Source organism: Schistocerca serialis, chromosome 2 (assembly GCF_023864345.2).
Source record: "Schistocerca serialis cubense isolate TAMUIC-IGC-003099 chromosome 2, iqSchSeri2.2, whole genome shotgun sequence".
Taxonomy (NCBI): domain Eukaryota; kingdom Metazoa; phylum Arthropoda; class Insecta; order Orthoptera; family Acrididae; genus Schistocerca; species Schistocerca serialis.
This window is the reverse complement of record NC_064639.1, coordinates 574657123-574685104: the sequence shown is the minus strand read 5'-3', so window position 1 is coordinate 574685104 and position 27982 is coordinate 574657123. Positions and strand designations below refer to the sequence as shown.

Sequence of the window (27982 nt, the reverse complement as noted above, 5' to 3'; positions counted from 1 at the left end):
ATGTCCTACTAAATGAGGACTGCTACTACTACTACTACTACTACTAATAATAATAATAATAATAATAATAATAATAATAATAAATGCCATGTGGCTAGAGCCTCCCGTTGGGTAGACCGTTCGCCTGGTGCAAGTCTTTCAAGTTGACACCACTTCGGCAACTTGCATGTCGATGAGGATGAAATGATGATGATAAGGACAACACAACACCCAGTCCCTGAGCGGAGAAAATCTTCAACCCAGCCGGGAATCGAACCTGGGCCGTTTGGTATGACATGCCGTCGCGCTGACCACTCAGCTACCAGGGGGCAGACATAATAATAATAATAATAATAATAATAATAAAAAGGAAGCTGCTGGAGATGTTGCTAAACACAGGGATGTTACAAATAATTTTGTGTAAAAGAAAAGAATTTTTTATATTGTTTTTGACTATTAATAGTCACCAGTCAGTCATACAGACGGCAGCAATGGACAACTGAAACTGATGATGGTGTGAGACTACCTTGGGATTGTTGTCATTTAATAAACGTTATAATTAATACTACTATTACAATCAAGGATCCTCCATTTTGACAATTCTGTCATACTTTTCATAGTAAAGGCATTAATAAGCAAAATATATATGGAAGACCACTGAGATCCAGAGATAGGGAAAAAAAATTCATGTCTGTATTAGATGGGACAATTCAACAGAATGGTAGGAGTACAATCTGAATGTTATACAGTACGTACTCATAAATCTGTGAAACAGAAGACATATAAATGGATTTCTGAGAAAGAATGATCCTTATCCAATAAAGCAAGAACAAGCAGTTAAATATAAGAACTTATCACACATCGGATCTGACTCCCACTTTCCAGTCGAAGCTGTGACGATGGGTAATGACTCATGTCTCAGTAGCACAGTAGGTAAGAGCATTACTGGCTATAGGCATGGCTTTAGATTCAAGTCCCTACGCAGCAAACAGTTTTAATCTGTCAGACTATTTCACATCATCACTCATTTCACAGCAGAATGAAAGATGCATGCTGGAAACAACCCCTAGACCATGGCTGAGCCATGTTTTTGTTATATCTTTTCTTCCACAAGTCCCTACTATGGTGAGTACATAGATGGTGGCTGCATTATGCTTCTTCCACAGAGTGAGAGAGAGAGAGAGAGAGAGAGAGAATACACTGCAATGTTGCCAGTGTGCTCTCTGTGTGTCCCATGCCTCACGCTCCAGCTGCAGACTATATGGGTAACTGGAAACACTGGGGTAATCAGCATATCAAGCCACTGTTTTTCCCTTGTACAATTTACATGCTTGGGAAACTCTCTCTGTCACTACTTAATATAGTGCATGTCATGTTTACTGTATGTCATCTGTAATGAACACTATGGAGTCTAAGTAACCTCACTGTACCTAAACTAACATGAAAGACAACACTAAATACTCTAGGTCCATCCTGAGCTGCATACTACATGCAGACATGGCGGAGTGATGCTATTGGCTGAATCGTCACATGGCACACTGTTCCTTGCCACTGCACAATGCCCCACCACCTGTCTTATTATATGCACACTATTATAGCCCAGCAAAGTACGCAGGAACTTCTTTGGAGTTACAAAAGTAGAATATGCACTGAGAGAATTGTAGGTGGGAGGGTGGGTCAAAAGTCATGCCTGCATAGCTCACTTGGTAAGATTGTTGCCCACAAAAGGCCAGATTATGAGTCTGAGTCTCATTTCAACACACTGCGTTAATCTGTCATGAAGTGTCAAACATTCTGTATATCTGTTGTTTTCCTATTTGTTGACTATAATAATGCACACAGGGAAAGAAGATACTACAGAATAACAAGTTTTGTTTCCAAATTGGCTAATAGTATAATGAATCAGTTCTTTGGTTATACATTGTGATGAGAGGCATATTTTCTTTTCTTTTAAGTGTAGGAGGCTTTCAAGCCATTTTTTGGACCAAGATAATGGCTTCAATAATTTAAAGTTCATAGTATAGGGAGAAAAGGGAAGTAGTATAGATATAGATGCATAATTACTCATTTTTTAAACAAACAAGGAGGAAATACCTTTGCTCAAGGGAGAAAAAGAAGGTTAGTTTATGGAACTACTTCTATTTATTTATTTATTTTGAAGGGAGAGAATGAAGGAAATTTAAGCTAAATTCTAAACAAGGGTAGTGGTATAAAGATGAAAATAACTGTCCTGAATATCCAATAAATGGGATGGGGAGTTTATTATGTATATGATTTTGCTCGCGAATAATTCAGACCAGAGACGAAATAAATGAACAATATATGGGAGGGCATGTGGACAGGGACTAACAGACTCTCAGCCAGGATTGTGGGACCAAAGAATGTGCTATTAACAACAATTCCCATCTATGCAATCCAGAGACTTAGGTATTGGGGCGTGTGGAGGATCCATGTGGCAGAGGTTGTGAAAAAGTCAATGATGGCGAGCAATGGAAAGTCCAGGATGGAATAACGATAATATGGAAAGCGTAGATTGCTACTCATCACACAGAAGAGGCACTGAGTCACAGACAGGCCCAATGAAAAAGAATACCAAAAATTTTTCAGCTTTCAGACTAGGCTTTCTTCAGAAGAAGAGAACTTGCACACATTCACGCAACAACTCGCAGAGATATGGCCACTGCCTCTGCATAAGACACGACTGTGACTGTCTCTGAAGAGAGCAGCAATCCAGATGGACTGTGTAATGAGGGTAGAGAAGAAGTGTGGGGGCAGGGAGGGCTAGGGATGGAGGAAGGTGCTAGTGCTGCATGTTGAAGCAGTGGGGACGTGATAAGGCTACTAGGTGTAGCACTGGAAGACTGTGCAGCGAGGAGGGGAGGGGAGAAATACAGAAGAGGAGTATCTGCAGGATGAAGGCATGTGTAGTACTGGAGTGGCAGCAGGGAAGGGGATAGGCAGGTAGACAACAGGGGTTAGCAAGCATTGAGGCTGGGGGGGGTTATCGGAACAAATTATATGTGGTGGGAAGAGTTCCCAAGTGCATAACTCAGAAAAGCTGGTGTTGGTGGAAGGAATCCAGATGGCTGTGAAACACTCATGAATGTGAAGCACATCACAGTAGGTGGCATATTCAGTAATGGGGTAGTCTAGCTGTCTCTTGATAGCGGCAACTTATGCAGACAGACACCTTGTCAGTTGTCATGCCTATGTAGCATGCAGCACAAGATCACTTGGCTGCTTTTATAGGTGACCCTAGGCTTTGATGGGGTAGAGGATGTCAGTGACAGGACTGGAGTAGGAGCAGAGACAGATAAAGATGTTGTATATGTTGGGTGGGCAGTGGTGAAATATAACTGAGGGAATGGTGAGGAGGATAGTGGGGGATATTTCTTATTAGGGGCAGGTTGAGAGATATTTACACTTGACAGAGAACGTAATTCAGTTGCTCCTATCTTGGGTGGTATTGAGTCGTGAGAGGAGTGCTCCTTTGTGGCCAGAGAGTGGGTAAGGAATGGTAGGTGCTTAGTGAAACAAAGCAAAGGAGATTTGTTTCTGGACAAAAACTGGAGGGTAATTTTTGTCTGTGAAGGCCTCAATGAAACCCTTGGCATATTTGGAAAGGGCTGCTTGTCAATACAGATGTGTCTACCACATGGCTAGGATATAAAGATGGGACTTCCCAGTATGGAACGGGTAGCAGTTGTTGAAGTGGATGTATTCTTGGTGGTTGGTAGGTTTGACATGGACTGTAGCACAGGTGTAACCATCCTGTAGGTGGTGGTCAACAATGAGAAAGGAGGGTTATTGGGCTGAGGAGGAAGAGGTGAAGCAAATGGGGGAGAAGGTGTTGAGGTTCTTAAAGAATGTGGATATTGTATCTGCAATCTTGGTCCAAATCTTGAAGATGTAATCAATAAATCTGAATCAGGGGAGGATTTGGGGTGGTTAGGAATGATTCCTCTAAATGAATATGTTAGCATAAGATGGTTCCATGCAAGTGCCCATTGCTGTACCACGGATTTATTTTTACACAATGTCTTCAAAGGAGAAATAAATATGGGAGAGGATATAGTTGGTCATGGTGACAAGGAAGGACATTGTAGGTCTGGAGTCAGTGAGGCATTGGGAAAGGTAGAGCATTGAGGCTGGGGGGGGGGGGGGGGGCGGCGGGTTATCGGAACAAATTATATGTGGTGGTAAGAGTTCCCAAGTGCATAACTCAGAGCATGAGCAACGGGGATGTGACAGTAGAGGGACATGGCACTGACAGTGATGAGCATGGGACCAGGAGGTAAATGAAGAGGTACTGTGGAGAGTCAATGGAAGAAATGGTTGGTGTCTTTTATATAGAATGGCAGTAATAGGTTGAAGATGTAAGAGCACAAGGGCATAGATTCTCTCGGGGAGGGGGGATGGGAGGGGGGGGGGGCACAGTAACCAGTCACAGTGGGGGTCCTGGGTGGTTGGATTTATGAACTTTAGGAAGCAGGTAGAAGGTAAGATCACAGGGAATACCGTATTTACTCGAATCTAAGCCGCACTTTTTTTCCGGTTTTTGTAATCCAAAAAACCGCCTGCGGCTTAGAATTGAGTGCAAAGTAAGCGGAAGTTCTGAAAAATGTTGGTAGGTGCCGCCACAACTAACTTCTGCCATCGAATATATGTAGCGCTACAACAGACATGTTTTGCAGGCACAAAGATAAATACTGGTGCCAAAACCTCTTCGTCAGTAAATAAATTAAAAAAAAAGGTGGAAAACGAGCTTTTTTCTCCGCCCCGAGTTTCGACCACTGCACTTTCATACATTATCCAACGAAGTAAATAGAAATTTCGTACTGTTCATTTTCTAGCAGCATTTCAATGTACTACGAAAATCCGAGTGGCAAGACTGGGATGTTTGTCAATATGGGAAACTTTACGTCCTGAATTTTTTCCTACCTGTGAGAAGAGATGGTTGCTACTAGGAACTTTTATGAATTGTGAATCACATGCAGTATTCTCTTCACCATAGGAATAATACGAATATAAACATTTTGCCATGTATTCTTTCGTGTTTGCTGCTGTCTCATTTAAATCCTGTCTTCCTAATAAACTACGAAACTAGGGCGAGAGCACAGCAAACACGGAAGAATACACAAATCATGTCATGTTTATATTCGTATTATTCTTATGCCTAATAGTGATACAGTCAGAAATGAAGCATGGCAATTGACTAGATTTTTAAATCTAAGATGACTAATTTCTGTGCAGAATATAATGTGCTAAAGAGGCGTCTGCAAACATTTTCAAACGGAGAAAAATGTTCGCTAAACTCTCGTTCAGAACATCTTCCATCATATGCAGTCTATTATTTGGTTCTTGTTGATCATTATCAAAGAAAGCAGCAGTGTAAGTAACCGCGCACAAGAGCAAGCCAAGCCGCGAGCGGCTACAGGCCGTAAACACTCATTATCAGAATGCGACAAACAATGCATGACACAGTACAGTAATGCATTTTCAGCTTAGAGTGACGTAAACACATAACGGCACTTATCAGATCAAAGAAAAATAAGCAATCAATTCAAACCAGACGAAGCACGTGAAGAAGGAAGGGTACCCGTATAAATACGGACGGAGCGCCTGACGCATAGCAATGGCTACCTGGTAAAGCTTAACTGCTAAGCTTACGACTCGAACCAAACTACTGTAGCTGTATCGTCATTCATTCGACCTCAATTGTGTCTCGTATCATAATGGACCAACTTAGTTTAGATTTGGAGGTGCGTCCTAAAACTTTTATCTCCCCTTGAATTTAGAGTCTCATTTTTCAGGTGCGGCTTAGATTCGAGTAAATACGGTAGTTGAGATGGACACACACACACACACACACACACACACACACACACACACACACACACACAGAGAGAGAGAGAGAGAGAGAGAGAGAGAGAGAGAGAGAGAGAGAGAGAGATATTCTGGGACTGACCAAAGGATCTGAGGAGGGACTGGAGACCCAGACAGATTTGTGGAACGGGGTCACTGTCAGTGGAGGAAATCAATCTTAATTCAAATATCCTGCTCCTGATTAGTTAGTTATATATTTACACATTCCATAGATCGTAATCGTGGCCTCTCGCTACGATATGGAATGAATCAGTTGTACAGTTACAGCACATTTTATTAATAATATAAAGTAATTGGATAGATAAAATATCTACTCACCAAGTGGTGGCAGTACATGCACATAAGAGAAGGTTATACTTATGCAAGCTTTCAGAGCCAGTAGCTCATTCTGGCAGAAGAACTGAAAGGGAATGAAGACAGATCAAGGAAAAGGATTCTAGAGGTTTAGGAAAAGGGGCAGATTTTGGAAAAGTCACCCAGAATGGCAGGTCAGAGGTGACTTACCTGATGGGATGAGAAGAAAAGACTGATTGTTGGGAACTGTAGTGGACAAGATTTGAAAACCTGAGAGCTCAAAGGTAGAAGACAGGTTAATATGCAAGACAGAGATTACTGCTAAAACATTGTGCAAGAGGTAATAAGACAGAAAAGCTAAGCGCAATGTATGTAACAAAGGTGGGAGGGGAACAGTGGGAAACAGACAAATCAGAAAATGAAAGATGAAGAAAACTAAAATGGAGTGAAAGAAGGAGTTGTTACTGTGAAGAAATGGTGAGCTAGAAGAAATTAACGTAAATTGAAGCCAGGTGGGTTGCGAGAACCAAGGACATGTAGTACTGATTCCCATCCGCAGAGTTCTGAGAAACTCTTGTCTGGGAAAAGAATTCAGATGGCACATGTGGTGAAACCTACACTGAGGTTATGACCATCATGTTGTAGATTGTGGTCTGCAATAGGATGTTGTGTGTTGCCAGTATACACCCTTTGCCTATGCCCATTTGTCCAAACTAATAATCTGGTGATGCCGATGTAAAAGGCGAAACAGTGTTTACATAACAGCTGATATACGAAATGTGTCGTTTCACAGGTGTCTCTCCTTTTGATAGTATATTTTTAGCCAGTTACACTGCTGGTATAGGTGGTGATAGGAAGGTGCATAGGGCAAGTCTTGCAGCGGGTACACAAGGGTAGGAGCCATAGGGTAGGGAGATGGGTGCAGAAGGAGCTTAGGGTCTGACAAAGTTACTGTGGAAATTGGGAGGATAACAAAAAGCTATTCTAGGTATGGTGGGCAAAATATCAGACAGAATGTCTGTCAGACATACAAACAGATCAGAGCTGCAGCCATGGGAACCAGGACAGCTCCTTCCTATGCCAACCTTTTCATGGGTCGCTTAGAGGGGGCTTTCCTGGGATACATACACCTTCAGCCCCTGGTTTGGTTTACAGACATTGATGACATCTTTGCCATACAGACTCGTGGTGAGGCTGACCTGTGAAAATTCCTGGAATCTCTAAATACCATCTCCAAATTAAATTTCACATGGTCCTGTTCTGAATCCCAATCCACTTTCTTTCATGTTGATCTCGTCCTCACTGATGGGCAGCTACACACTTCTGCCCACATTAAACCTACTAACAAACAATAGTACTTACATTTCGACAGCTGCCAGCCTTTCCATATCAAACATTCCCTCCCATACAGTCTTGGCATTCGAAGCAAACACGTTAGTTTGGATGTAGACTCTTTACAGCAATACACCACCTTTCTCACCTCACCCTTCAATGAATGTAACAATGGAAAATTGTACTGAAATTCAGGAAGATCTGCAAACGAATTGACGCATGGTGCAGGGAATGGCAATTGAATCTCAGTGTAGAAAAGTGTAATGTGCTGTGAATACATAGAAAGATAGATCCTTTATCGTTTAGCTACAATATAGCAGGTCAGCAACTGGAAGCACTTAATTCCATAAATTATCTGGGAGTAGGCATTAGGAGTGATTTAAAATGGAATGATCATATAAAGTTGATCATCGGTAAATCAGATGCCAGACTGAGATTCATTGGAAGAATCCTAAGGAAAAGCAATCCACAAATAAAGGAAGTAGGTTACAGTACACTTGTTCACCCATTGCTTCAATATTGCTCACCAGTGTGGGATCTGTACCAGATAGGGTTGATAGAAGAGATAGAGAAGATCCAAAGGAGAGCAGCGCGCTTCGTTACAGGATCGTTTAGTAATCGCGAAAGTGTTACGGAGGTGATAGATAAATTCCGGTGGAAGACTGCAGGAAAGACGCTCAGTAGCTCGGTTCGGGCTTTTGTTGAAGTTTCAAGAACATACCTTCACCGAGGAGTCAAGCAATATATTGCTCCCTCCTACATATATCTCGCAAAGAGACCATGAGGATAAAATCAGAGCGCTTCGTTACAGGATCGCTTAGTAATCGCGAAAGTGTTACGGAGGTGATAGATAAATTCCAGTGGAAGACTGCAGGAAAGACGCTCAGTAGCTCGGTTCGGGCTTTTGTTGAAGTTTCAAGAACATACCTTCACCAAGGAGTCAAGCAATATATTGCTCCCTCCTACATATATCTCGCAAAGAGACCATGAGGATAAAATCAGAGAGATTAGAGCCCACACAGAGGCATACCGACAATCTTTCTTTACACGAACAATATGAGACTGGAATAGAAGGGAGAACTGATACAGGTACTCAAAAGTGCCCTCCGCCACACACCGTCGGGTGGCTTACGGAGTATGGATGTAGATGTAGAATGTATTTACTCCTCCAGCCTAGTTCAAAACTGATTCCCTGGCCATCACTTCCAATCCTGGTACTGCTGATCTCTCAAAAAAACACAACTTCACAGCACACCACATGTCACTCATTATTATCGTGGTCTGGAATGTATTAATCAGCTACTTCAACAAGGCCACGACTTCCTAAAATTATGCCCTGAAATGAGATACATTCTGTCGGAGATTTTTCCCACCACACCTAGAATAGCTTTTTGTCACCCTCCCAGTCTCCATAGTATCCTTGTCAGAGCCTATGCTCCCTCTGCACCCATCTCCCTACCCTATGGCTCCTACGCCTGTGGCCGTTCCCACTGCAAGACTTGCCCTATACACCCTCCTACCACCACTTATACCAGCCATGTAACTGACAAAAAATATACTATCAAAGAGAGAGCCACCTGTGAAACGACATGTCACATACCAGCAGTTATGTAAACACTGTTCGGCTTTTTACATTGTCATGGTTAACACCAAATTATCACTTAGGACAAATGGGCATAGAGGGAGTGTACTGGCGACATACAATATCCTGTTGCAGAAAATGCTCTACAGCATGAGGGTCACGACTTCGGTGCCTGTTTTATCACACGTGCCCTCCAGAGTCTTCCCCCAGTCACGAGTTTTTCAGAACTCTGCAGGTGGGAACTACTGCTACAACATGTCCTTGGTTTCTGGCCTTAACTTACATTAATTTCTTCCATCTCAGTATTTCTTCATAGTAATACTCATTTCTTCACTCCATTTTTAGATTTCTACATCATTCATTTTCAGACCTGTCTATTTTTCACTGTCCCCCTCCCACCTCTGTTACGAACAATGCACTTAGTTTTTCATTCTTATTGACTCATGCATGATGTTTTAGCAGTAATCTCTGCCTTGCATATTATCTTGTCTTCCATCTTCAAGGCTCAGTTTTTCAAATCTCACCAGTGCAGTTCCCAACACTCAGTCTTTCCTTCTCATCCCGCTGAAGGTAAGTCTCCCTTGACCCATCATTCTGGGTGACTTTTCCGAAATCTACCCATTTCTTAAACCTCTCCAGTCCTTTTCCTTCATCCCCTTTTCCTCCCCCTTCCGCCCTTCTGCCAGAAGAAGGAGCTACTGGATCCGAAAGCTTGCATAAGTATAACCTTCTTTTATATGAATCTTCTCCCGCCATTTGGTAAGCAGGTTTTTTATCTATCCAACTACAGTATATTTTCTTAGTGAGAATATGTTAATATACAACATGCTTTTTGGACACTTGAGGCAACACTGCATTAGATTAAAAGATGACATGAAACTTTGCTTTTTCTGGTTATTATACACATGAATGCAGTGGAAAGGGATGCTTTATTCATCCTTTTTTGATAGGCAGTGTAAGCTGCGTCCTCCAGTTTAATGTTGTCAAAAGAAACAAACTCTAATATATGGGACAGAATTACAAAAGAAAATGTTGGGAAGAATGTTTTTTCACAAAAATACCTTTGTTTTTAACCATTTGTATTTTACTGTCTGAAGTAAATTATTTTAAATGCATTCTAACAGCAAGAAAACTCTTGTCTTGCGAATATATGAATCTTATTTTCCAATGTTTTACATTCTTCTGGTAAGACACTGATACGGGCAATGAACTACTACCAACCAGCTCTCTCCATAACAGCTATTCCATTCTCTGTCAATTTACATGAGGCACTTTTGGTAACATGATTTTTGCATTTATGTATATAAAATCTAAGCTTTGTTTTTTTCTAAGGAACTCGCACAATCAATGTGTCAAATATATTTACTGTACCAACATCAACAAAAGTAGTGCCTTCTACGTTAATGTGTATGACTGCAATTTCTTAACATTTTCACGATATGAGGGTAGATGGCAAGCAGGAAAATTAGGGTTTTGCACCCCTCTGATGACAAATCGTAAGAGACTGAGCAGAAGCTCAGAATGAGAAAGGTTGATGAGTAATTTGTGTATCCTTTACAAGGTAACTGTCCCCAATGTTAGATTTAAGCAGTTTCAGGAAAGTATGCAAACTCTCAATCTGGAAGTCTGAACAGATATTTTAACTCCAGTCCTCCCAATGCAAGTGCAGTAAACACCGAGTGCTCTTGTGTGTAATGGCAAGAACTGTTAGCAGCTATAGCAGCTAGAAGCAGACTATTCTTGATGATAGGACATTCCTGAAAATTGAATATATCTCCTTGAACGTAATATATAATTAATTTTACAGCCAGAAAAATATGATGATTGACATAAATGATGTCAACATAACAAATGGTTGACAGGAGAGGTTTTTCATTATGCAACAATGTATCTCCATTAGCTGAGTAATCTACACTTTGTTACAATAAAACAGGAGACAGTAATGAATGAAGAACACCAGAAAGACAGGCTTGTGTTAAGGGTGGTGTAAGCCAAGGTGGCCTAGTACCACCCCTGTTACCTTCTACAATGCAGAACATAAAAGAAACCCTTAAAACTTTAGAATTTTGTAATTTTAAAGTTGAATTTGAGGCAGGTTGCAGTAGTCATTATTCACTTGTTTCTTTTGAGAAGGTAGAAACTGGTCGCTTCAGGCCTTTGTTTTGGGCTGCCAGGTTCCAGACGTTGCCAGCAGCAAGTTTTGTATTTAGCTGTTTCTGTGTTTTCTCAGTAGTTTACTTTTTGAATCCTGTGTGTGTTTTTCTATTTAAGAGGTGCAATCTCATGTTTTGTAACTTTATGTGTAAATTCAGGCAGAGTGTAATGCAGTGGTTGTTCATCTATTTGTTTTGAAGAGCAAGTAACAGTTTGTTTCTGTCAGTCAGGTTCCAGTTGCCACCCATTATGCTCCAGCAGAACAGCTAGTTAACATATTTAGCTTTTTCTATGTTTTCTTAGTAGTTCTGGGATGGACGAAAAGATGTGTGCATGCTGTGTAGAGATGCAGGAAGAGCTGGCCACAGATCACGAACAGCTGAAGGCATTATACTCCAGCAGAACAGCTAGTTAACACATTTAGCTTTTTCAATGTTTTCTTAGTACGAGGTGCATTCAAGTTCTAAGGCCTCCGATTTTTTTTCTCCAGACTGGAAAGAGATAGAAACATGCGCATTGTTTTAAAATGAGGCCGCGTTCATTGTCAATACGTCCCAGAGATGGCAGCACTGTATGGCAGATGGAATTTTACCGCCAGCGGCGAGAATGAGAACTGTTTTAAATACTTAAAATGGCGACGTTTTCCTTACTTGAACAGCGTGCAATCATTCGTTTTCTGAATTTGCGTGGTGTGAAACAAATTGAAATTCATCGACAGTTGAAGGAGACATGTGGTGATGGAGTTACGGATGTGTCGAAAGTGCGTTTGTGGGTTTAACAGTTTAATAAAGGCAGAACATCGTGTGACAACAAACTGAAACAACCTCGAGCTCGCACAAGCCAGTCTGACGACATGATCAAGAAAGTGGAAAGAATTGTTTTGGGGGATCGCCGAATTACTGTTGAACTGATCGCCTCCAGAGTTGGCATTTCTGTGGGTTCTGTGCACACAATCCTGCATGACGACCTGAAAATGCGAAAAGTGTCATCCAGGTGGGTGCCACGAATGCTGACGGACAACCACATGGCTGCCCGTGTGGCATGTTGTCAAGCAATGTTGACGCGCAACGACAGCATGAATGGGACTTTCTTTTCGTCGGTTGTGACAATGGATGAGACGTGGATGCCAGTTTTCAATCCAGAAACAAAGCGCCAGTCAGCTCAATGGAAGCACACAGATTCACCGCCACCAAAAAAATTTCGGATAACCACCAGTGCTGAAAAAATGATGGTGTTTATGTTCTGGGACAGTGAGGGCATAATCCTTACCCATTGCGTTCCAAAGGGCACTACGGTAACAGGTGCATCCTACGAAAATGTTTTGAAGAACAAATTCCTTCCTGCACTGCAACAAAAATGCCCAGGAAGGGCTGCGCATGTGCTGTTTCACCAAAACAATGCACCCGCACATCGAGCTAACGTTACGCAACAGTTTCTTCATGATAACAACTTTGAAGTGATTCCTCATGCTCTCTACTCACCTGACCTGGCTCCTAGTGACTTTTGGCTTTTTCCAACAATGAAAGACACTCTCCGTGGCCGCACATTCACCAGCCGTGCTGCTATTGCCTCAGCGATTTTCCAGTGGTCAAAACAGACTCCTAAAGAAGCCTTCGCCACTGCCATGGAATCATGGCGTCAGCGTTGTGAAAAATGTGTACGTCTGCAGGGCGATTACGTCGAGAAGTAACGCCAGTTTCATCGATTTCAGGTGAGTAGTTAATTAGAAAAAAAATCGGAGGCCTTAGAACTTGAATGCACCTTGTAGTTCTGGGATGGATAAGATGTGTGCATGCTGTGTAGAGATGCAGGAAGAGCTGGCCACAGATCACTAACAGCTGAAGGTTACTGCCTACTGCCTAAGTGTTTAGTGGTGGCACAGCATCTGGTGCATATAATGAGGCACCTCAGATGTCGCACATTTTGCATGTGGCCTCTGCTGCCCTCACTTCAGACTGAGTGGTGAGTGGTAACGCCTTCCCATTGCTCGAGGCGGAGGGCCAATGTGGAGCCCAGTCATCTGACATTGCCCATTAAACCTGTGAGTGGACATGTGGCCACTCTTCCAGCAGGGTCCAAGCAGGCACATGGGAGGTGGGGTTTGCTATTTATCAGGAGCTCCAACATCAGGAGTGTCATGGTACCTCTTAGAAAAATATCATTCAGTACCAAAAAGAAAGCCGATGTGCACTTTGTATGTCTGCTGGAGGGCCACATCCGAGATACTGAGGCCTTGCCAGCAGCTATCAAGTATACAGTCACCTGGAAGTTGTGACTCACATAGGCTGCAATGATGCCTGTCACTTGGGTTCTGAGACCATCCTAAGGTCGCACAGGTGGCTGTCAGAGGTAGTGAAGGCTGCTGGCCTCATGCACAGAGTTCAAGCAGAGATCACAATTTTTAGCACTGTTCCCATGTTTGACAGTCCAGGCTGCAGATTTCTATACAGCCGGGTTATGGATGGACAGCTGCAGGACTCCCCTTGATTGGTCAGGAGTGTACTACACAAAGGAAGCAGCTACTCTAGCAGCAGAAAACTAGTGGAGTGCACACTGTTTGTTTTAGGCTACGCATGGTAGTCTGATGAGCTTTTGTCAGTCAACATGCAGGTAGCGAAATCAGACTGCATTGAGAAAGAATATACTTCAAACTGCCAACAAATTTCAGTAAATTGTTGAAATATTTATAACGAAGTTCCCTCCAGGAAATTTGCCGCACTCAAATTATTCTCTGGATCAAGAGCAGGCTGAAACCCGAAGCAGAAAGCTCTGAAATATTTAGCGAGCTATAGAACTGTATAAGGAAGACACATTAGATGCCATAAGAGGGGCAGTGCTCACTGCGCTCAACAAAAATATTGTCTTCAATGTGGTTGATTTAGAGTGTGACTGAAGTTATCTGGGTGCATATAACAGGTCTAATTAATTGTTGAATGTTTTCACTGGCCACCTGATTCCGCCAAGGCATTTTCAGAACCATTCAAAGAAAGTCTATGCTCAGGGTAGAAATTCCCAGATCATGCAATATTAGTGATTTTAACCAACTGACTAGAGATTGAGATGTCTATGGCTCCATTGCACGGGGAATGGACAGAACATATTTTCCAAAAACATGTCTTCAGCAGTGAGTTAGACAGCCCATACACATGTAAATATTTTAGACCTTGTAGCTATGAACAGGCTTGACCTTATTAACAATGAATGGACATCATTTAGTCTCAGTATGAGGGAAGTAGAAGAATTATGGGTACGGTTTAAACAGATTGTTAATTGTGCTCTGAAAAAGTACATGCCAAGTGGATTAAGGACAGAAAAGATGCACCATGGTTTAATAATAAAATTCAGAAAATGCTAAGGAAGTGAAGACCGTTAAACTCTCAGTTCTAAAGAGAACAACCACATGACAGCACGCGAAAGTTAGTAGAGATTTGTGCATCTGTAAAAAGATCAATGTACAAAGCATGTAGCAACTACCCCAATCACACCTTAGCAAAGGATCTAGCTGAGAACCGAAGAAAATTCCAGTACCATGTAAAGTCGCTTGTTGATCAATCTGGTGTGGCAATAGAAAGTATCAAAAGTAAAGCTGAAGTTTTAAGCCTCACAATTAAGAACTTGTTCACGCAGGAGGATAGTACAAACATACAATCATTTGACCAACACAGAGACTCCTGTAGGGAAGACATAGTAATAGACATCCTTGCCATTGCAACTGAAAGGGTTTGAAACAAATAAGTCATCAGGTCTGGATAGAATTCCAATTAAGTTTTACTACACAGCAATGTCCTCTTACTTAGCTGAATCTCTCAGCTGGTGCAAAGGCGCAAGCGAATGGCAAAAAGCGCAGGTGATTCCAGTATATAAGAATGGTGAAAGCACTGACCTACAAAGTTACAGACCAATATCCTTACCATCAGTTTGCTGCAGCATTCTTGAACATATTCTAAGTTCAAATATAATAAAGTTTCTCAAGAACGAAAAGCTTCTGCCCATGAAACGTGAAGTTAGTGTTGTTTGTGCAAAACTCAACTTGCCCTTTTCTCACATGATATACTGTGAAGAATGGATGAAGGGCAACAGGCAGATTCCATACTCCTAGATCTCCGAAAAGCATTTGACATGGTGCCCTGCTGCAGACTGTTAACGAAGGTACGAGCAAACAAATTAGGTTCACAGATACGAGAGTGGCTTGAAGACTTCTTACATAATAGGACCCAGTATGTTGTCCTCAACAGCTGGCATTCACCAGAGAAAAGGGTATCATCAGGAGTGCCACAGAAGTGTGTTAGTGCTGCTATTAGTCCCCATATTACATAAATGATCTGGTAGACAGGGTGAGCAGCAATTTGCTGATGATGCTGTGGTGTACAGGAAGGCATCACCATAAAGTGACAGCAGGAGGAGACAATGTGACTTTAAATATCCAGGCGTAATGTTGCAAAGTGATAGAAAATGGAACAAGCATATAAGGATTGTAGTAAGGAAGGTGAATGGTCAACTTCAGTTTACTGGGAGAGTTTTAGGAACGTGTGGTTCATCTGTAAAGGTGATTGCATATAGAATGCAAGTGTGACCCATTCTTCAGTCCTGCTTAAGTGTTTGGCACCCTACCTGGTCATATTAAAGGAAGACATCAAGCAGTTCTGAGGCAGACTGCTAGATTTGTTATGGTAAGTTAGACAAAGCTGCAAGTATTATGGACATGCTTTGGGAACTTGAATGGGAATCCCTGGAGGTAAAGCGATGTTCCTTTTGAGGAATGCTGCTGAAAAAATTTAGAGAACTGGCATTTGATGCTGACTGTAAAATGATCCATTCCAACCAATGTACACCACCAATATACATTTCACATAAGGACTATGAATATAAGACAAGAAAAATTAGGGCTCATACAGAGGCATATAGACAGTTGTTTTTGCCCTCATTCTATTTGCAAGTGTAAGAAGAAAGGGAAACCATTAGTAGCCTGCAACTTACCCTCTGCCACACACCATATGGTGTCTTGCAGAAGTACGTGTGTGGATGTAGCTTTAGAAAGGACTGCTGATGACTTGGGACTTTTGGCTGAAAGTAAGGAAAAGAATTGGACACACTAATACCGTCAAGTGTGGTTTAAGAATATGAAATCTGGGGAATAAGCAGTAAGAATGCAGTAATCATTCAGATTATTGAAAAGTTAGATCATGCAATATGACTAAATCAAGGAAAACAATGACAAAATGTTCCTGAAGGTGAAAAAATTGACGGATTTACTGCTACAAAATAATTATAGGCCTACTGCAATGAGCAAAAAGTTCCCAAAATTGTGCAATTATGTCACGGTAATGATGACAGAACAACATGAACAAGGCAGAAAAAAACTGGATACATTAAATATTGTTCTACAGGATGTTAAAAATTTAACAAATGGATAAATTTTGAATAAGGTTACTTTTACAGGAAAGAGGCACATATTAATGAAGTCTCATGTTTTGTGACATACACAAGTCATGAACCTGTTACTGGGAGGACAAACCTCTAGAGAAAACATTGTAGCAGCAGCAAAACATTATATCTTAAATCACGCTACTGAATGAATGAGATCCATTTGCATATACACCACATATGACTGCATGTTTAGCTGTAACAGGTATAAGGCTTGTTTGTTGGTGCTGCACATTTTAACAATTCTGATCGAGATAAACTCACTCTGCGGCGTTCTTCTTCAGCACACCATTGTAAAAGTGTGGTACAGAATCAGCTAATTGAAAAATCTGTGCAATATGCACGTTTATTTATATATAAAAGTAGACTTAGGAATTTTCCTTTGTTTACGACATCATGTACAAGATCATGTGCCAATTTTTAGTTCTAGATTTGCATATTTTACTGTTCGTGTCACTCTGCCTAATCTTCCATTGACTGTATCAATACCTGTTTGTATTGTGATATATTCTGAAACTTCGAACATTTGGGAGTGCCACGATAAACTCATACAATTATTGTTCATTGTAGGCTTAAACTTAATTGTGCTCTTTTAAAATTTTTGAGAACAGCAGGCCTATCCTCGTTCAAAACAATCATTCTCTAATTTCATTGTACAGTTATGTGAGAATTGGTTACTTTTGAGAATTTTCAGATGCTTACAAAACTATATTTTCGATGTTTAAATAATAATCAGCAGGATTAATTTAAAGTTATTTGTTCACTGCCTTGTAATCCATCGCACAACCCAAAATGCAGCCACACTATGAATGCTGTTCTCTATATGGATGAGTTGGTTGACGTTTGTAAGCAGCTGTCAAATGATTGGCAGCTGCTATGAATTGGTGTGTTGGAAGAGCTCCCAAGAGACATGTGCCTATGATATCTATACCAGAAGTACATCATGTACTATCCTCTCTTATGGATTCTGTCTCCTCAGCAGAAAGTGCAGGATCTGTCATTACTCATCCACTTGACTGCACGCTGTATGACAATGGTAGATCTAAGGGTACTGTACAGCACAGATGGGGACCAGGGAGGACTCAAGGTGTTGTACCGAGCCCCCTAATTAGCAAGTTTGAGGTGATGTCTTTCACTGAAACTGGGCCAGTGGGGTTCACTTCAACTGTTCTAGGGAAACCTGTTTTGTCTGGTCTCATAAGGAGGCAAACTCATAGTGGTAAGGGTCTATTAATCATCAGCAGTTCAAATGTATTGCGAATGATGGTACCTCTAATGGAAATGGCAGCAAGGGACAGGAAGAATGCCAGGTGCACTCAGTGCGTGTGCCTCCTGAAGAGGCTATTCAGCAACCATTCACAGAACAGGCTGCAACCAATTGCAGATTGTAGTGCACGTTGGAATAAATTATGTCTGCCATCTGGGCTCCAAGGTCATTCTTGCGTCATTCCAACGAGTAGCAAAGAAGGTTTGGAAGACCAGCCTTGTGCAGAGTTTCAACGAAGCTCATAATTTGCAGCATTGACCTCAGAACTGATCATGGCCCTTTGGTTCTTAATCAAGTGGAAGGACTGAACCAGAGTTTGAAGATCCTGTGACAAGCTAGGATGCGACCTCCTGGATTTGTACCACAGGGTTGAGAACAGCAGTGGGCCATAAATGGGTCAGATGTGCACTTCACATCAGAGGTGGTTACTCAGGTAGCTGACAGTGTGTGGGGTGCACACAAGGTTTTTTTTTTAGATTAAGACAACTTTCCATCTAATCCACATAATGAATGCTGTAGGAAACCGAGAAGTATCAGTGTAAGATTGAAAGAAATGCCTCCCACATGTGAGACTATTAAAATCCTAATGGTAAACTATCAAAACATTTGCAACAAAGTCTCAGAGTTTGAAGTGCTCATGAAAAGCAGTGAACCTCACGTGATACCAAGTCCAGAAAGCAGGTTGAAAACTGAAATTAATTGAAGGGAGATTTTTTGGGGGAAAATTTAAGTGTATATTTAAAGAATATACAAATGGGAAATGGAAGTGGTGTATTTGTCACAGTGGACAAGAAACTGAAGCTGCATGCAACATTGTTTGGGCGCAACTCAGTATCAGATTTCGTTGGGTCGTTGGTTGGTTTAAAAGAGGGCAAAGGGACCAAACTATGAGGCCATTGGTCCCTTGTTCCAAATGAAACAATGCCATACGTCTGAGAATAAAACAGACGAGACATATAACACAAAATGGAAAGAAAGGAAAGACCACAAGAACGAAGGAAAGCCAATGAACACTAAAAGGACATAAAGAGGAAAAGAAAACAACAGAGAGATGCTAGAAACAGTTAGAAGAGAGTCAAACAAGGAAGCAGATTACAGTGGCTGGCTGACCACAAAAATAAAAAGGCAAAGCCACCCACTCTGTAACACATTAAAACCTCCACCCTAAAAGCATTGGGGTGGAGGTCACAGAGGGACAAAGGACGTGTGCTAAAACTCAGATCCAATGATAAAACCCACCCTCACGGATGAAATGTAAAACCAAATCAGCCGATGAGGCATTGTCAGCTATAATCAATGATAATGAGTCCGGCAACCGAAGATGAAGTCACAGGGCAGCCAAAGGACAGAGCAGAAGAATAAGGTCCACTGTCAACCGGGTGCTGCCCCAACACTGATGTGGGTCTTCACGGTGCAGGAGGTAGCTGTGGGTCCCAGGCAAGGCTAATGTGGAACTGGCAGAGAACCACGGAGTCCCTGCGAGAGGCACTCACCGAGGATTTCCACACATTCGTGGTCCCCTTAATGGCTCACAGTTTGTTGTGCATACTGAGATTTTGCCATTCCGTCTCCCAAAGATGAAAAACCTTGTGGGGTAATAACAAATGCAGGTCAGTTGAGGGGATGCTGATCTCCAGAAGTGGTTTCCGTGTAGCCTGTTTGGCCAGCCTGTCAGCAAGTTCATTTCCTGGGATTCCAACGTGACCAAGGGGCCAGATGAACACCACACCGAACAACTGGACTGTTCCAGTGCATAGATGGACTCCTGGATGGACGCTACCAAAGGATGACGAGTGTAGCACTGGACAATAGTTTTCAGGCTGCTCAGGGAGTCAATACATAAAAGAAAACACTCCCCAGGGCATGAATGGACATACTGAAGTGCACGAGAAATGGCAACCAGCTCTGCAGTGAATACACTGCAGCCATCAGGTAAGGAATGCTGGGTGCTGCCAAACCATAAACTACACTCTCATAGTCAATTCGGGATTGGACAAGGGCTCTGTAGAGCCGCAGCAGCATAGAACGATCTGCACCCCAATTGGTGTTGCTCAAGCAAAGGAGGGCATTGATATGCTGCCAGCACTTCTGCTTAAGCTGACGAAGATAAGGAAGCCAAGTCAATCAAGCATCAAAAACCAGTCCTAAGAATAGACATGACTCCACTGCATTGAGTGGATCATAATGAAGGTAAAGTTCTGGGTCCAGATGAACGGGTAGGAAGCCGTGGGCTAGAGCCCGTGACTGCGCCTTGTGGATGGCTCCCTGTAGGCAATGCTCAGCAACACCAGTACTGGAGCAGCAGTACGAAATGTAGAAATTGTCTGCAGAGAGAGAAGGTGAGACAGAGGGCCCAACAGCTGCTGCTAGACCGTTAATGGCCACTAAAAATAGAGATACTCAATACAGAGCCCTGCGGGACTCCACTCTCCTGGATATGGACGGAACTATGGGAGACACCAACTTGGACACGGAGCGACAGGAAGTTTTGGATAAAAATCGGGAGCGGACCCCGGAGACCCCACTCATATGATGTCGGTATCAGGGGTGGGCATAAAATGATAACTAGATCTTTCTATCGCCCATCAGACTAATCTACTGATGTAACCGAAAACTTTAGAGAAAACCTCATTTCACATGTAGTTAAGTTTCCAAATCATGCTGTAATCATTGGTGGAGCCTAGAATCATCCAAAAAATAATTGGAAAAATTACAGTTTTGTTAGTAGTGGGTGTAATAAGACATCCCGTGAAACATTACAAAATGCTAATTAGGAACAAATATACCTGACCTCTATGAAGATGTCTACATCGAAGCTAGAATCAGTGACCATGACAGGTTATGGCAACAATGACAACTAAAACGTGCAGAAAGACATATATTTTCAGCAAACTGGATAAAAAATCAGTAGTGCCATATCTCAATGAGGAACTTGAAACTTTTAGCACACGGCTTTAGCATGTAGATGAACTCTGGCTCAAGTTTAAAAGAATAGTTGACCACGCACTGGATAGATATGTACCCAATAAAACAGTTCACAATGAGAGGGACCCTCCCTGTCATATTGCATATTAAGTATAAAACGAAACGTAGGGCTATAGATAGAGAGATGCTGAATGAAATGTGTTTGGCTATCAAGAGAGCAATGTGTGACGCAGTTAAATTAAATGTACATCTTTGACGTCTTTCCAACTCCTAGAGATCCGTGGGATCCATGGAATATAGGGTAACAAATGTAATGTAAAACTGCTTGAATGCTAAACACTTACATGAAAATTTCTGAAGTACTGATATCATGGTAAAAAGTTACAATGAAAGTTGTTTGACTCACACTCGATAATATATTGAATACACATCATTGGCAAGCAGAAAAGTGTAGTAAAATATGACATCTTCAGTAAGTTGTGCTAGTCATGACAGCAATTAAATCTTAAATTACTATATGGTAGGCCTATAACTGTCATTAAATACTTCTTACAGCTGTTCAGTGTACTGAAGTAACTCAGTCCCCGTAAGCACATATAGACATACTGTGGAACGACAATACAAATCAGTTTTTGCTTAAGGGTTTCATGTTGTAAGTTAACAGCATTTAAAATACATTAACAAGAGTTCAAAGTATTGCCCTGAAGTAACAGAAGGGCAAGATTTTATTTATTGTGCTCCGATGACTATCAGTACCAATCGCATTACAACATTAAGATTACTGACACAATTTCATAAAATGATCTATGTATGATGCCTTTGTCAGACGACCGTTAAGTACTAGGCGTTGAGAAGGAACTCGTTTACCATGTAAAAATTGTTTTTTTAACGTACGTTGTCGCCACGTTGACATATGGTAGAAATGAATAGTCAACTACACAGTAACCTAAATGTCGACAAAAATGATCGTAATTGCAACTAACAGTACTCTACGTTACGGATATTGATAATGAACATACTCTGCGTTACAGTTTTACACACGACGACGGCACCGCCAGTCTCTAAAAGTCATGCATAGAATCAGACTACCAACCACACAAATACGTAGTCCGCGCTAGTGTGTTGTTTCGAACAGGTGTACCACAAAAGGTAAACATTTGGCTCCACCAGGAAACCTGACTGATTTCGCAGGGCAAGTGTAAATCGGAACTTGTTGCAGATAAGAAGTAGTAAATATTGTGCTGGTGTATATGTTTTTTGTTCACAAAGTTGCTGAGCAATTTATAATGCAACAGTGCGAATGTTTGCGATTTCAGATGACCCTGTAACGTCAGGAGAAACATTTATCATGTAATAAGAAGCTATGCAAATAACCGCATGACCATCCGTGTTATTATTCAATACAGCGGCGAAGTGTATTGTTGAATGTTTGGCTTCAGAATTAGGATATGAAAAAGTGATTTTCAATTATGACATGTTCTTCGAACACTGAAAATACAATGCAACAAAATGAATCACCTACAAGAAGTAACCAGCTTGGTATTACGGACAGCAGTTTACACGGATCTCCGCTTCATCGTTTACAGAATATTCGTCAGAAGATTCCAGTATTCAGAGATGTTAAGGAATATGTGTGTGGATGGGGGGCCGCTTTTATTAACATTACAGTGACATATCCTATTTATAAAATAATATTTAGGCAGGTTAGTATAAATTGTGGCATACAACACATTACCTGAATCTAAGTATTTGTCATGTTTCATTCGTAATATTTCTCATTGCCTTGAAGGGGACTGCAGGAAGCCTTGATCAGTTGAATTGCAAGTTTTGCTGACCCCAGACATTGCTTTTTTTCGTGTTCTTCGAAAGAGAGGGCTTCTTGCTTGAAATCTAGAACTCGTTTTCTGGATAGGGACAGATATATGTTCCTAGAAATTGATTCATTATTGTTTTGTCATCCTGTAATTAATCTGCATTAACTTGTGTAATGAAAAGTATCTCTCTCAAAGGCAATGGAGTAAAACTGTGAAAATTACCAACGTAATTGTTATATGTTTTAGCAGTAAATTCCGTGATAAGAATATTAACTTATGCATATTTTTGTTTGGTTATTTATTGCAGATGCTTCATGGAGTTGGAATAAAAAGTGCATTCCAACAACTTTCAAATGAAGGAATATATTTCTTGTATCGCGGAATTCTGCCTCCATTGTGTCAGAAAACACTATCACTGTCGCTTATGTTTGGTTTGTATGAAGAATGCCGAAGGCCATTAGAAGATGCAAGGTTTTCCGCAATCACATCAAAAAGTATTGCTGCTATGATTGCTGGGTCAGTTGAAGCTATCTTTATGCCATTTGAAAGAATACAAACATTGCTCCAGGATCGTCATTATCACAACAAATTCAAGAACACAAGTGATGCTCTGAGGCACATACTGATACATCATGGATTTAGTGAATGTTACAGGGGTCTAATACCAATTCTGCTACGGAATGGCCCATCCAATGTGATGTTTTTTTTATTGCGGGATGAAGCAAAAGAAGCCTTTCCAAAATCAGTTTCTTGGTACAGGCAGATGTGTCAGGATTTTGTGAGTGGTGCTGTCATAGGTGCATTCACAAGTACTGTGTTTTATCCTTTGAATGTTATAAAAGTTCAAATGCAGTGTCGAATAGGTGGAGAATATCAGAGTGTTTGGGTTGTTTTGTCACAGATTCATAGCGATCGTGGTTTAAAATCAATTTATAGTGGCGTACATCTGAACTACACAAGAGCATTTATGAGTTGGGGTGTCATTAACGTAGCCTACAGTTTCCTGAAGAAGATAATGGATGAATGGGATGTAGTTACGTACTGAATCTCATATTTTACCATTAAGTATTCATATTTATTCGCTTAGACGTTTAGCGAAGTACATATCCCGCCAAAGAAACAGTATTTTATTCACATTGTGACAGCAAGCTTTGGTTTTTACAAGGTTGGTAATACGAAGTGACAGAAGACGGACGGAGTGAACGGCAGGCTCCAATCAAAATTAGTCACGTCTTTTAAAAATCAAAATGGAGCTGTGCAGAGAGGCAGGAATGAGTGCCGGAGTAGTATTACTGGTGTTTTGTTTCTTTTTACACGTTAATATTATATCGGGTAAGCAGACTGCTATATATTTGTAAAACAAATCATAAACGAAGAAGCCAGAGATTATAATTGCTTTTATTTTGCGTTAATACATGTCAACATAGGTCGTGCTAGTCAGTATGTGACTTGTGGCTCCGTAATAAAGCTGATGAACGTGGATTTTAAAGTTCGTTTACATTCCCATGACGTGAAATATGGCACAGGAAGTGGACAGCAATCCGTAACAGGCACAGAAGTGCAAGAGGACGTGAACTCTCATTGGACAATAAAAGGAACGACGGGAAAACATTGTATCAGAGGGTATGTAGAAGAAATCGTTATTTTCACCTATTACGTTGCATTTAGTCTACTGCTTGTGTGCTTGAATCATTAACCAGGTCTGCAGATTTCAAGACAAGTAACAGTCTTTCCTTTACTCTTTATTAGCAAATAGTGATGGTGTTTGCAAACCAAATGGTGAAAACAATCTCAAGATTGGTTGATACATCTCCCTCTCTGCACTAGTCTTACCCTGTCCAGGCCTCTTCATATCTGTTACTTAAACCCATATTGCTATCAACCAGCTTACTATATTCATGCCTAGGTCTCCATGTACAGTTTTTACCATTTTCACTTCCCTCCAATTACCATATTGACTGTTCCTTAACGTCTCAGGATATGTCCTATCAACATATCCCATCTTTTAGTCAAGTTGTGCCATAAATTAATTTTTTACCCAGTTTGATCCAACAGGTTACCTCATTAGTTATTTAATCTACCAGTTTAATCATTAACATTCTTTTTGTGTCACCAAATTTCAGAAGCTTCTGTTCTCTTCTTGTGTGAACTACTTGCCATCCTCACTTCCTGTGTGCAAAGGTTATCTATTTATTTATTTACATTTAGGGTCTGTAGGGCTGTGGATCAGTTGATAGAAACATCTCACATGTTAAATTATGTTGTTTCTTTATTTACATTAAAAGACACTCTCATGAATGTATTGTATGTATAAAACATTAGCAGGGTCTCTGTGATGACTAGATTTATTTCTGTTTTGAATATCTGTCTTATTCAAACAGTTTGAACTTTTCTTTTTTTTTATTAAAAAAAAATCCTAATATGGCTGCTTGATATCTCAAGCACAGCCTTAAAGAAAATTTATGCAAATTGTATCACATAGATGCCCACATTATAAAGTTGTGAATACCCAACAGCATCAACAGCGGAGAACAGATTTTGAACCAAAGTAAACTTTATTGGCATCAAGAGCTTTCTGTTTTAGTTCTGTAGTGAAAAGTTCATTAAATACGGTCCAAATGTGGACATTCAAACTGCGTTACAGGTCAGTTTGTTACCACAATCTTTATTGCACACTTAACACCTGTCGGGTACCTCAACACACAATCAAATTATCTTCCAACCAAACCTTATAGTAAAGTCAACCAGTATGACATAAGAAGCTATATCTTCGAAGAAAGTATCTGGTGATCAATTCATCTCTTGTGTAGCTCAAAGCTTAAGTTAGGGTCAGAGATTGTGGTTTGGTTTTGAGTTGGGAAATCCTAAAAACGACAAGCTTGATTACATTTACTGAACAGTTCAAGCAATTATTTGTAAGACAGGTTATGTATGTCATTCCTCCCCATGAACCATGGACCTTGCCGTTGGTGGGGAGGCTTGCATGCCTCAGCGATACAGATAGCCGTACTGTAGGTGCAACAACAATGGAGGGTATCTGTTGAGAGGCCAGGCAAACGTGTGGTTCCTGATAAGGGGCAACAGCCTTTTCAGTAGTTGCAGTGGCAACAGTCTGGATGATTGACTGATCTGGCCTTGTAACACTAAGGCCGGTATTACACTATCAAATTTCTTTGTCAAAGATTTGATCAAAGATGTGATCCAATATTCCGTCCAATATATTTGACAAAGATCTTTGACGTAGCGCTAGAGGGGGTATTACACTGTCATCAAATTTTTCGTCAAAGTTCAAGATGGCTGACAACAACTTGTTACAACCGCAGCAGTTCTACGTACTCCAATTGCATTGTGTGCACATGCGGAAAAGAAGAGGGGGAAAAAATGGAACCATACATACGAGGTTGACAGTCTTAAATTTCTGGGATTACAACTTGATAATAAATTCAGTTGGGAGAAGCACACCACAGAACTGCAGAAAGGCCTTAACAAATCTGTATTTGCAATTCGAGTGTTAGCAGACATAGGAAACATAAAAATGAAAAAGCTTGCATACTTTCATTCCATAATGTCATAGGGGATAATATTTTGGGGTAAATCTTGAAGTCAAACAAGTTTTCAAGGTCCAAAAGCGTGTAATACGTATTATTTGTGGAGTAAATTCACGGACGTCCTGCAGAAACCTCTTCAAAGAACTGGGTATGCTAACTACTGCCTCTCAGTATATTTACTTCTTAATGAAATTTGTCGTAAATAATATATCTCTTTTTCCAACAAACAACTCAGTTCATACATACAATACCAGGAACAAAAATGATCTGCACAAGGACTTAAAAGCGTCTGTGATCTATTCTGTTACTCGTTTTTATTCTCTGTGGGTGTTTTTAGTATTCGGAAAAAGGGACCGATGACCATCGCAGTCTGGTCCCTTTAATCCCACAAACCAACCAACTTACTTTAGTTCAAAAAGGGGTCCACTACTCACGAACACTCATCTTCAATAATTTGCCAGGAAACATAAAAAATTTAGTTAGAAATAAAGATCAGTTTAAAAGGAGCCTGAAAGACTTACTACTGGCCAACTCCTTCTACTCCATTGGCGAAATTTTTAATAGAAACAAATGATGTATTGTATTTATTCATACTATTAGTATTGTTATTTCAGCTTAAAAAAAATCGACATGTTCCACATCCACGAGGCTCTCCTCAGCACGTATCTATGGAACGAAAAACTAATCTAATCTGAGTGAAGCCGTGGGTTTTACGACGACACAGTAAAAGCATTCAACAAAACTTGTTACGTGAGCTTACAGTGGAAGACGTCAAGTCGTACATCAATTACTTAAGAATGGATGAGCATACATTTCTGTATGTGCTCAATGAAGTGTATCCTCAATTTCACAAAGCACAATATTCACTTAAGAACTGCTACATCTTCTGAAGACAGGCTCACTATAACACTCCCATTCCTTGCTACAGGAGAGGGTTATGTTACGTTACGTTAGGTTAGGTTAGATCAGATCAGGTTAGGTCTCCAATCTTCTTAATCTATTTTTGTATTCAGGGTGCCTAACGTTGTAAAGCGCCTCATCAGCTTCAGACATCTTTATTAATTTTGTAGTTGTCGGCACACACCAATTGTATTTACCGGCAATGGTTATAAAAACACTACAGACGACAGTACGCTGCAGCGATGCTAGCGCTCCATGTGGTAACATGTCACATTGCAGTGAACAGAAGACAAGCATTTTCTTTGATCAAATATACAGCGAGGCCCTAGATTTGATCAAATATTGGACGACATTTGACAAAGTCCCTATTACACTATCAAATATCTTTGACAAAGATATTGGACAAAGAAATTTGATAGTGTAATACCGGCCTAACCAAAACAGCCTTTGCTGTGCTCCTACTGTGAACAGCTGAAAGCAAGGGGAAACTACAACCGTAATTTTTCCTGAGGGCACGCAGCTTTACTGTATGGTTAAATGATGACGGCGTCCTCTTGGGTAAAATATTCCGGAGGTAAAATAGGCCCCCTATTTGGATCTCAACGTGGGGACTACTCGGGAGGACGTCATTATCGGGAGAAAGGAAACTGACGTTCTACAGGTAGGTTAGAAAATTTAAAAAGGGAAATGGATAGGTTAAAGTTAGATATACTAGGAATTAGTGTAGTTTGGTGGCAGGAGGAACAAGACTTCTGGTCAGGTGAATATAGGGTTATAAATACAAAATCAAATAGGTGTAATGCAGGAGTAGGTTTAATAATGAATAAAAATATAGGAATGCAGGTAATTCACTACAAACAGCATGGTGAATGCATTA

At 40.8% G+C, this 27982-nt stretch overlaps 2 protein-coding genes across 2 annotated transcripts in view; both read left to right on the top strand.

Annotated features, from left to right (window-relative positions):
• Positions 1-21957: 21957 nt before the first annotated feature.
• Positions 21958-23702, top strand: LOC126457574 (mitochondrial nicotinamide adenine dinucleotide transporter SLC25A51). Its single transcript, XM_050093998.1, has 3 exons — positions 21958-22072; positions 22160-22546; positions 22965-23702. The coding sequence occupies exons 2-3, from the start codon at positions 22313-22315 to the stop codon at positions 23700-23702; spliced, it is 972 nt and encodes a 323-aa protein (XP_049949955.1). The 5' UTR covers positions 21958-22072; positions 22160-22312.
• A 69-nt stretch (positions 23703-23771) lies between these two features.
• Positions 23772-27982, top strand: part of LOC126457575 (stromal cell-derived factor 2) — a 34659-nt gene continuing 30448 nt past the window's right edge. The window contains exons 1-2 of the mRNA XM_050094000.1: positions 23772-23989; positions 24085-24280. Coding sequence (XP_049949957.1) covers positions 23905-23989; positions 24085-24280 — 281 coding nt within the window. The 5' untranslated portion in view covers positions 23772-23904. The remainder of the gene's footprint in view (positions 23990-24084; positions 24281-27982) is intronic.

Coding starts and splice junctions, on each gene's coding strand:
- LOC126457574 (XM_050093998.1), top strand. CDS start 22,313: ATGACATGTTCTTCGAACACTGAAAATACAATGCAACAAAATGAATCA. Junction 22,547..22,964: donor ATAAAATAATATTTAGGCAG/GTTAGTATAAAT, acceptor TATTTATTGCAG/ATGCTTCATGGAGTTGGAAT.